This window comes from Anomaloglossus baeobatrachus, chromosome 12 (genome assembly GCF_048569485.1).
Source record: "Anomaloglossus baeobatrachus isolate aAnoBae1 chromosome 12, aAnoBae1.hap1, whole genome shotgun sequence".
Classification (NCBI taxonomy): Eukaryota; Metazoa; Chordata; class Amphibia; order Anura; family Aromobatidae; genus Anomaloglossus; species Anomaloglossus baeobatrachus.
This window is the reverse complement of record NC_134364.1, coordinates 12,093,732-12,104,819: the sequence shown is the minus strand read 5'-3', so window position 1 is coordinate 12,104,819 and position 11,088 is coordinate 12,093,732. Positions and strand designations below refer to the sequence as shown.

At 51.8% G+C, this 11,088-nt stretch overlaps 1 protein-coding gene across 3 annotated transcripts in view; it reads right to left on the bottom strand.

Annotated features, from left to right (window-relative positions):
- Positions 1–11,088, bottom strand: part of SLC24A4 (solute carrier family 24 member 4) — a 130,432-nt gene that overhangs the window by 17,325 nt on the left and 102,019 nt on the right. For all 3 annotated transcript variants that reach the window (XM_075330994.1, XM_075330992.1, XM_075330993.1), the window contains exon 5: positions 2,043–2,127. In XM_075330994.1, the coding sequence (XP_075187109.1) occupies positions 2,043–2,127 (85 nt within the window). The remainder of the gene's footprint in view (positions 1–2,042; positions 2,128–11,088) is intronic.

Below are 11,088 nucleotides of genomic sequence, written 5' to 3'. Positions count from 1 at the left end.
AAAACAACAACATTTTAAATTACTTGATGCCGGATTAAAAGAATTTATGTAAATTGAATTTTCACATTTTCCAGATTAAAAGATTTTCTTAGCGCCAATATAGAGAACCTCCAGGACTTGGACTATAAGATTTTCTGAATTATTGGATGATGTAGAGAATATTCGTAATTTTTCGTATGGCCGAAAATGTTGGAACCCCTGAAATTGTTCCAGAAAATGAAATATTTCTTAATGAAAATTCTTACAATTACACACGTTTTGTTATACATGTGTTTATTTCCTCTGTTTGTATTAGAAGAACAACACAAAAAAAAAACCAAAAGGAAAAAAAAAAAAGGCAAATTGGACATAATTTCACACACAACCCCCAAAATGGGCGGGCCAAAATTGTTGGCACTTTCCCAGATTTGTGGGGTGTGGGTAAAAAACCTTGTTTCAGCATGTGATGCTCGTACAAACTCATATGTGAGAAATAACAGGTGTGGGCAATATGAAAATCACACCTGAAACCAGATAAAAAGGGGAAAAGTTGATTGAATCTTTGCATTGTGTGTCTCTGTGTGCCACAGCAAGCATGGAGAAAAGAAAGAGGACAAGAGAACTGCCTGAGGATTGAGAACCAAAATTGTAGAAAAATCCATCAACAGAGATCTTGATGTTCCTTTGTCCACACTGCCTTTGATCTTGATGTTCGTTTTTCCACAGTGTGCAACATAATCAAGATGTTTACAACCCATGGCACTGTAGCTAATATCCTTGGCTGTGGATGGCAGAGAATAAAAGGCTGCAATGCAGGATAGTAAAGATGGTGGCTAAGCCCCAATTAAGTTCAAGATAAATTGATGTTGTCCTGCATCAGTGTCAGCACAAACTATCCACCCACATCTCAAATAAATGAAACTCTATGGAGGACTCCACTGCTGACAGACAGATAAAGCCAAAATGTACGTGAGCAACCAAAATCCTTCTGGGATAGCGTCTTGTGGACAGATGAGACCAAGATAGAGCTTTTTGATAAAGCACATTATTCTATTCTTTACCGAAAACTGAATGAGGCCTACAAAAAATAGAACACAGCACCTACAGTCACACATGGTGGAGGTCACAGATGTTTAGGGTTGTTTTGCTGCCTCTGCCACAGGGGCCCTGAGTGTGTGCAAGATATCATGAAATACCATGGACCAAAGGACAAGTGGCAATGTAGTGCTCAGTGTCAGAAAGTTGGGTATAATCATAGGTCAGGGGTCTTCCAGCAGGACAATGACCCCAATCATTTCAAGAAGCCCCAGAAATGGATGGAAACAAAGCGTTGGAGAGTTCCGAAGAGGCCGCAATGAGTCCGGATCTAAACCCCATTCACACCTGTGGAGAGATCTGAAAATTGGGAGAAGAGAAGAGAAGACGCCTTCAGATATGAGAGAACTGGAGACGTTTATAAAGAAGAGTCCGAGATTCCAGGTGAGAGGAGGAAGAAGCTGAGGACGGGGACAGGAGGCGACTGATGTAAGAGATTTATTCCAAAGGGTAAAGGGCGCTGCCAAATATGAAGAGGAGGGGGACAGCAATTCTGTCTGGACTATTTTTGGAGATTTGTGTGAAAGTCTATCAATTTGCATTTTGTTCGTGTTGTTCGAGCACACACAAAGGAAATGGACATAAAACATATGGACTGTAATTGCAATACATTTCAGGGAGAAATAATTCATTTTCTGCAACAATTTCAGGGTGCCAACACTTTCGGCCATAACTGTGTAAAACACTTTTTTATATGGTGGATGGAAGTGCCGGATTATGAGAATGTATGAACCATGGGATGTCGCGGTAAAGAGGCGATTCTGGCTGCATAAAGTACCAGATCATATGAATGTTACTGCACAATGTGATGGATTCCCAAAATCTGTGAAGTAAAAGGTGCCGGATTAAAGGAATTTTACTCTATATAGAAAAAAGGATTGCTGACCGCAGCCAGCAGCGCCATCCTGTCCAGACCGCTGGGAAACAATCATGGCCACGGCCGGGGCATAGGGTACCCATGAACTTACCGATGACAGAGGCGAATAGCTCCGGAGTGGAGCTGCCCGCCGCCATGAAGGTCGCCCCGGCCACGTCCTCGCTCAGGTGCAGCCTCTGTAAGAAAGATGATTAATCAGACACAGTCAGTGCGGAGCAGTCCCTGGTGTGCGGGCCGTGCCAGCTGCTGAGCACAGGCTGCCAGTTCCAGCGGGCAGAGGCAGTGCCTGACGTGGAGCCGGGCCGGCAGCTGGCGCCCAATCATCCCAACAATTCTGAGATTTCTGCCGAATTCCAAAATAGAATCTTTAAGATTCTGAACGAGATCCAGGAGCAAAAGTGATCTGCCAATCAGAGCCAACTCCTGACACCCAGAGGTTAAAGGGCTTAAAGGGACCCCGCACCTTATTTTCCTCGCAAGTCCACAACAAATGAAAATCTGTTATTTTCCATATTTCCTTACGTTTCCGCTTTACTATGTGTTCTCACTTTACAATAACAGCGTCTACAACTTTCTACAAGACTTTGGGATTTAGCTCCTCGCTATTTTCAGGATCTCCGCTGCTCGTCAGTGACTGTTACATCCAGAGGTGAAGCCCCGTGCACACCCGACACGTCTCACAGCTGAGGGTTTGCTACAACTGCATCCAATCTCTCCTCTGTGAGATGTGCAGCAGATATCTATCCCCATCCATATGGTTTGTTACAATGTATCAGTGCACGGTTTATCTCACAGAGGAATGGATCCTGATGGAACAAACGCTGTGATTTACACTGTCTTTGACCTGAACAGGGTTTTTCCATTCACTGACAGCAAGCAGAGATCTTAACAATGGTGCGGAATTGAGACAATGAAGGACTTGCATCGGATTTTGTGCATAAAAGGTCACAATGTCCAGTTGCACAACGATTTAGGAACTTTTGGCATCACGATAACTGATTTGCTATAAGGCTAGGTTCACACTTCCGCTGTTTTAAATCCGTCAGGTCCGTCAGCAACGGATCAGTCGTTTTTAAGTTGTCAACCGATGCAACGGATGTGTTTTTCACAGGATTCCTTTCACAGGAATCCTGTGAATAAACTGATCCGTTGCGTCCGTTGCATCCGCTGTGCGTCCGTTTTTTGACGGATCAGTCATGATCCGTTTGTGTTTGGGACAGCCCAGTGGGTGTGCCAAACCTCAGTAGAGCATGACGGAATCCAGCACCATAGACATACATTACAAGCGTGACGGACTGCGGTGGATTTCTGCGTGGTGCGTCAATTTTGACGGCCAGAAAAACGTTGGATTCTGCGTTGCTCCCTGCCCAGCAGTCAGTCAAAAAACGACGGACCGCGACGCAGCGGACGCAACGCAGGGTCATCAGTCGCAATCCGCCACTAATGCAAGTCTATGGGACACAATGGAATCCGCTAAACGGATAGCGTTGTTTACCATAGCGGCGGATTAAGACTGACACATTTTAGCGGAAGTGTGAACTTAGCCTAAAGTGGTTGGGGCTGGGGGAGGGGAGCGTCCCTGTGCGACCGGACAGATCCACTAGAATTTAGGGCAGAAAAAGCGACATTATAGCAGAAATCCACCCCAGCTCCGGACACAGCAGGACACTGGCTTCTTTACTGGATTTGGCGCATCTTACGCCTTCAAGACTGGAATAAGACGCGTCAATCTTAAAACATTGCCCTAAACCTGCAGAAATCAATCTGCCGCGGAAGGGTTAAGGCTCATTAAAGTTTAATACTGTTTCTACGACAACGTTTTCCCGCCTCCGGTTGTTCCCCCGCTCAGCGCCTCGGTCGCGCTCGCCATTGTGCCGTATACCTTTCTTCCCAGCGCTCACCGTCACCTCTCATTATCATGTGACGAGGCAGCGACTTCCCGCTGAGATTCTGAATCTGCGCGACATCAAACGCAGGAACTCACAGAAATATAATGAATGGGAAACCGCGAGGAATTCTGCCGCTGTCTGAGAATGATCAGTGCTGCCCCCTGCGGGTCCAGGGGTGAACTGCAAGGACCAGACACTATTCTGATACATTGTAGCAATGCCCTATAGAAGCTCGGTGCTGCCCCCTGCGGGTCCAGGGGTGAACTACAAGGACCAGACACTTGTCTGATACATTGTAGCAATGCCCTATAGAAGCTCGGTGCTGTCCCCTGCGGGTCCAGGGGTGAACTGCAAGGACCAGACACTTGTCCGATACATTGTAGCAATGCCCTATAGAAGCTCGGTGCTGCCCCCTGCGGGTCCAGGGGTGAACTACAAGGACCAGACACTATTCTGATACATTGTAGCAATGCCCTATAGAAGCTCGGTGCTGCCCCCTGCGGGTCCAGGGGTGAACTACAAGGACCAGACACTTGTCCGATACATTGTAGCAATGCCCTATAGAAGCTCGGTGCTGCCCCCTGCGGGTCCAGGGGTGAACTGCAAGGACCAGACACTTGTCCGATACATTGTAGCAATGCCCTATAGAAGCTCGGTGCTGTCCCCTGCGGGTCCAGGGGTGAACTGCAAGGACCAGACACTAGTCTGATACATTGTAGCAATGCCCTATAGAAGCTCGGTGCTGCCCCCTGCGGGTCCAGGGGTGAACTGCAAGGACCAGACACTAGTCTGATACATTGTAGCAATGCCCTATGGAAGCTCGGTGCTGTCCCCTGCGGGTCCAGGGGTGAACTGCAAGGACCAGACACTAGTCTGATACATTGTAGCAATGCCCTATGGAAGCTCAGTGCTGCCCCCTGCGGGTCCAGGGGTGAACTACAAGGACCAGACACTAGACTGATACATTGTAGCAATGCCCTATGGAAGCTCGGTGCTGCCCCCTGCGGGTCCAGGGGTGAACTACAAGGACCAGACACTAGACTGATACATTGTAGCAATGCCCTATGGAAGCTCGGTGCTGCCCCCTGCGGGTCCAGGGGTGAACTGCAAGGACCAGACACTTGTCCGATACATTGTAGCAATGCCCTATGGAAGCTCGGTGCTGTCCCCTGCGGGTCCAGGGGTGAACTGCAAGGACCAGACACTATTCTGATACATTGTAGCAATGCCCTATAGAAGCTCGGTGCTGCCCCCTGCGGGTCCAGGGGTGAACTACAAGGACCAGACACTTGTCCGATACATTGTAGCAATGCCCTATGGAAGCTCGGTGCTGCCCCCTGCGGGTCCAGGGGTGAACTACAAGGACCAGACACTAGTCTGATACATTGTAGCAATGCCCTATAGAAGCTCGGTGCTGCCCCCTGCGGGTCCAGGGGTGAACTACAAGGACCAGACACTTGTCCGATACATTGTAGCAATGCCCTATAGAAGCTCGGTGCTGCCCCCTGCGGGTCCAGGGGTGAACTGCAAGGACCAGACACTTGTCCGATACATTGTAGCAATGCCCTATAGAAGCTCGGTGCTGCCCCCTGCGGGTCCAGGGGTGAACTGCAAGGACCAGACACTTGTCTGATACATTGTAGCAATGCCCTATAGAAGCTCGGTGCTGCCCCCTGCGGGTCCAGGGGTGAACTGCAAGGACCAGACACTAGTCTGATACATTGTAGCAATGCCCTATGGAAGCTCGGTGCTGTCCCCTGCGGGTCCAGGGGTGAACTGCAAGGACCAGACACTAGTCTGATACATTGTAGCAATGCCCTATGGAAGCTCGGTGCTGCCCCCTGCGGGTCCAGGGGTGAACTACAAGGACCAGACACTAGACTGATACATTGTAGCAATGCCCTATGGAAGCTCGGTGCTGTCCCCTGCGGGTCCAGGGGTGAACTGCAAGGACCAGACACTATTCTGATACATTGTAGCAATGCCCTATAGAAGCTCGGTGCTGCCCCCTGCGGGTCCAGGGGTGAACTACAAGGACCAGACACTTGTCCGATACATTGTAGCAATGCCCTATGGAAGCTCGGTGCTGTCCCCTGCGGGTCCAGGGGTGAACTACAAGGACCAGACACTAGACTGATACATTGTAGCAATGCCCTATAGAAGCTCGGTGCTGTCCACTGCGGGTCCAGGGGTGAACTGCAAGGACCAGACACTTGTCCGATACATTGTAGCAATGCCCTATAGAAGCTCGGTGCTGCCCCCTGCGGGTCCAGGGGTGAACTACAAGGACCAGACACTATTCTGATACATTGTAGCAATGCCCTATAGAAGCTCGGTGCTGCCCCCTGCGGGTCCAGGGGTGAACTACAAGGACCAGACACTTGTCCGATACATTGTAGCAATGCCCTATAGAAGCTCGGTGCTGCCCCCTGCGGGTCCAGGGGTGAACTGCAAGGACCAGACACTTGTCCGATACATTGTAGCAATGCCCTATAGAAGCTCGGTGCTGTCCCCTGCGGGTCCAGGGGTGAACTGCAAGGACCAGACACTTGTCTGATACATTGTAGCAATGCCCTATAGAAGCTCGGTGCTGCCCCCTGCGGGTCCAGGGGTGAACTGCAAGGACCAGACACTAGTCTGATACATTGTAGCAATGCCCTATGGAAGCTCGGTGCTGTCCCCTGCGGGTCCAGGGGTGAACTGCAAGGACCAGACACTAGTCTGATACATTGTAGCAATGCCCTATGGAAGCTCGGTGCTGCCCCCTGCGGGTCCAGGGGTGAACTACAAGGACCAGACACTAGACTGATACATTGTAGCAATGCCCTATGGAAGCTCGGTGCTGCCCCCTGCGGGTCCAGGGGTGAACTACAAGGACCAGACACTAGACTGATACATTGTAGCAATGCCCTATGGAAGCTCGGTGCTGTCCCCTGCGGGTCCAGGGGTGAACTCCAAGGACCAGACACTATTCTGATACATTGTAGCAATGCCCTATAGAAGCTCGGTGCTGCCCCCTGCGGGTCCAGGGGTGAACTACAAGGACCAGACACTTGTCCGATACATTGTAGCAATGCCCTATAGAAGCTCGGTGCTGCCCCCTGCGGGTCCAGGGGTGAACTACAAGGACCAGACACTTGTCTGATACATTGTAGCAATGCCCTATAGAAGCTCGGTGCTGTCCCCTGCGGGTCCAGGGGTGAACTACAAGGACCAGACACTTGTCTGATACATTGTAGCAATGCCCTATAGAAGCTGAAGCTCGGTGCTGCCCCCTGCGGGTCCAGGGGTGAACTGCAAGGACCAGACACTAGTCTGATACATTGTAGCAATGCCCTATAGAAGCTCGGTGCTGTCCCCTGCGGGTCCAGGGGTGAACTGCAAGGACCAGACACTAGTCTGATACATTGTAGCAATGCCCTATGGAAGCTCGGTGCTGCCCCCTGCGGGTCCAGGGGTGAACTACAAGGACCAGACACTAGCCTGATACATTGTAGCAATGCCCTATAGAAGCTCGGTGCTGTCCCCTGCGGGTCCAGGGGTGAACTACAAGGACCAGACACTAGTCTGATACATTGTAGCAATGCCCTATAGAAGCTCGGTGCTGCCCCCTGCGGGTCCAGGGGTGAACTGCAAGGACCAGACACTAGACTGATACATTGTAGCAATGCCCTATAGAAGCTCGGTGCTGTCCACTGCGGGTCCAGGGGTGAACTACAAGGACCAGGCACTATTCTGATACATTGTAGCAATGCCCTATAGAAGCTCGGTGCTGCCCCCTGCGGGTCCAGGGGTGAACTACAAGGACCAGACACTTGTCCGATACATTGTAGCAATGCCCTATAGAAGCTCGGTGCTGTCCCCTGCGGGTCCAGGGGTGAACTACAAGGACCAGACACTTGTCTGATACATTGTAGCAATGCCCTATAGAAGCTCGGTGCTGCCTCCTGCGGGTCCAGGGGTGAACTACAAGGACCAGACACTTGTCTGATACATTGTAGCAATGCCCTATAGAAGCTGAAGCTCGGTGCTGCCCCCTGCGGGTCCAGGGGTGAACTGCAAGGACCAGACACTAGTCTGATACATTGTAGCAATGCCCTATAGAAGCTCGGTGCTGCCCCCTGCGGGTCCAGGGGTGAACTACAAGGACCAGACACTAGTCTGATACATTGTAGCAATGCCCTATAGAAGCTCGGTGCTGTCCCCTGCGGGTCCAGGGGTGAACTGCAAGGACCAGACACTAGTCTGATACATTGTAGCAATGCCCTATAGAAGCTCGGTGCTGTCCCCTGCGGGTCCAGGGGTGAACTGCAAGGACCAGACACTAGACTGATACATTGTAGCAATGCCCTATAGAAGCTCGGTGCTGCCCCCTGCGGGTCCAGGGGTGAACTACAAGGACCAGACACTAGTCTGATACATTGTAGCAATGCCCTATAGAAGCTCGGTGCTGTCCCCTGCGGGTCCAGGGGTGAACTGCAAGGACCAGACACTAGTCTGATACATTGTAGCAATGCCCTATAGAAGCTCGGTGCTGCCCCCTGCGGGTCCAGGGGTGAACTGCAAGGACCAGACACTAGACTGATACATTGTAGCAATGCCCTATAGAAGCTCGGTGCTGCCCCCTGCGGGTCCAGGGGTGAACTACAAGGACCAGACACTAGTCTGATACAGTGTAGCAATGCCCTATAGAAGCTCGGTGCTGTCCCCTGCGGGTCCAGGGGTGAACTACAAGGACCAGACACTAGTCTGATACATTGTAGCAATGCCCTATGGAAGCTCGGTGCTGTCCCCTGCGGGTCCAGGGGTGAACTACAAGGACCAGACACTTGTCCGATACATTGTAGCAATGCCCTATGGAAGCTCGGTGCTGTCCCCTGCGGGTCCAGGGGTGAACTACAAGGACCAGACACTAGACTGATACATTGTAGCAATGCCCTATAGAAGCTCGGTGCTGCCCCCTGCGGGTCCAGGGGTGAACTGCAAGGACCAGACACTTGTCCGATACATTGTAGCAATGCCCTATAGAAGCTCGGTGCTGTCCCCTGCGGGTCCAGGGGTGAACTGCAAGGACCAGACACTTGTCTGATACATTGTAGCAATGCCCTATGGAAGCTGAAGCTCGGTGCTGCCCCCTGCGGGTCCAGGGGTGAACTACAAGGACCAGACACTTGTCTGATACATTGTAGCAATGCCCTATGGAAGCTCGGTGCTGCCCCCTGCGGGTCCAGGGGTGAACTACAAGGACCAGACACTTGTCTGATACATTGTAGCAATGCCCTATGGAAGCTCGGTGCTGCCCCCTGCGGGTCCAGGGGTGAACTACAAGGACCAGACACTTGTCTGATACATTGTAGCAATGCCCTATAGAAGCTGAAGCTCGGTGCTGCCCCCTGCGGGTCCAGGGGTGAACTGCAAGGACCAGACACTATTCTGATACATTGTAGCAATGCCCTATAGAAGCTCGGTGCTGCCCCCTGCGGGTCCAGGGGTGAACTGCAAGGACCAGACACTAGTCTGATACATTGTAGCAATGCCCTATAGAAGCTCGGTGCTGCCCCCTGCGGGTCCAGGGGTGAACTGCAAGGACCAGACACTTGTCCGATACATTGTAGCAATGCCCTATAGAAGCTCGGTGCTGTCCCCTGCGGGTCCAGGGGTGAACTGCAAGGACCAGACACTTGTCTGATACATTGTAGCAATGCCCTATGGAAGCTGAAGCTCGGTGCTGCCCCCTGCGGGTCCAGGGGTGAACTACAAGGACCAGACACTTGTCTGATACATTGTAGCAATGCCCTATGGAAGCTCGGTGCTGCCCCCTGCGGGTCCAGGGGTGAACTACAAGGACCAGACACTTGTCTGATACATTGTAGCAATGCCCTATAGAAGCTGAAGCTCGGTGCTGCCCCCTGCGGGTCCAGGGGTGAACTGCAAGGACCAGACACTATTCTGATACATTGTAGCAATGCCCTATAGAAGCTCGGTGCTGCCCCCTGCGGGTCCAGGGGTGAACTGCAAGGACCAGACACTATTCTGATACATTGTAGCAATGCCCTATAGAAGCTCGGTGCTGCCCCCTGCGGGTCCAGGGGTGAACTGCAAGGACCAGACACTAGTCTGATACATTGTAGCAATGCCCTATAGAAGCTCGGTGCTGCCCCCTGCGGGTCCAGGGGTGAACTGCAAGGACCAGACACTAGTCTGATACATTGTAGCAATGCCCTATAGAAGCTCGGTGCTGCCCCCTGCGGGTCCAGGGGTGAACTGCAAGGACCAGACACTAGTCTGATACATTGTAGCAATGCCCTATAGAAGCTCGGTGCTGCCCCCTGCGGGTCCAGGGGTGAACTACAAGGACCAGACACTAGTCTGATACAGTGTAGCAATGCCCTATAGAAGCTCGGTGCTGTCCCCTGCGGGTCCAGGGGTGAACTGCAAGGACCAGACACTAGTCTGATACATTGTAGCAATGCCCTATAGAAGCTCGGTGCTGCCCCCTGCGGGTCCAGGGGTGAACTGCAAGGACCAGACACTAGACTGATACATTGTAGCAATGCCCTATAGAAGCTCGGTGCTGCCCCCTGCGGGTCCAGGGGTGAACTACAAGGACCAGACACTAGTCTGATACATTGTAGCAATGCCCTATAGAAGCTCGGTGCTGTCCCCTGCGGGTCCAGGGGTGAACTGCAAGGACCAGACACTAGTCTGATACATTGTAGCAATGCCCTATAGAAGCTCGGTGCTGCCCCCTGCGGGTCCAGGGGTGAACTACAAGGACCAGACACTAGTCTGATACATTGTAGCAATGCCCTATAGAAGCTCGGTGCTGTCCCCTGCGGGTCCAGGGGTGAACTACAAGGACCAGACACTAGTCTGATACATTGTAGCAATGCCCTATAGAAGCTCGGTGCTGTCCCCTGCGGGTCCAGGGGTGAACTACAAGGACCAGACACTTGTCCGATACATTGTAGCAATGCCCTATGGAAGCTCGGTGCTGTCCCCTGCGGGTCCAGGGGTGAACTACAAGGACCAGACACTAGTCTGATACATTGTAGCAATGCCCTATGGAAGCTCGGTGCTGTCCCCTGCGGGTCCAGGGGTGAACTACAAGGACCAGACACTAGTCTGATACATTGTAGCAATGCCCTATGGAAGCTCGGTGCTGCCCCCTGCGGGTCCAGGGGTGAACTGCAAGGACCAGACACTAGTCTGATACATTGTAGCAATGCCCTATAGAAGCTCGGTGCT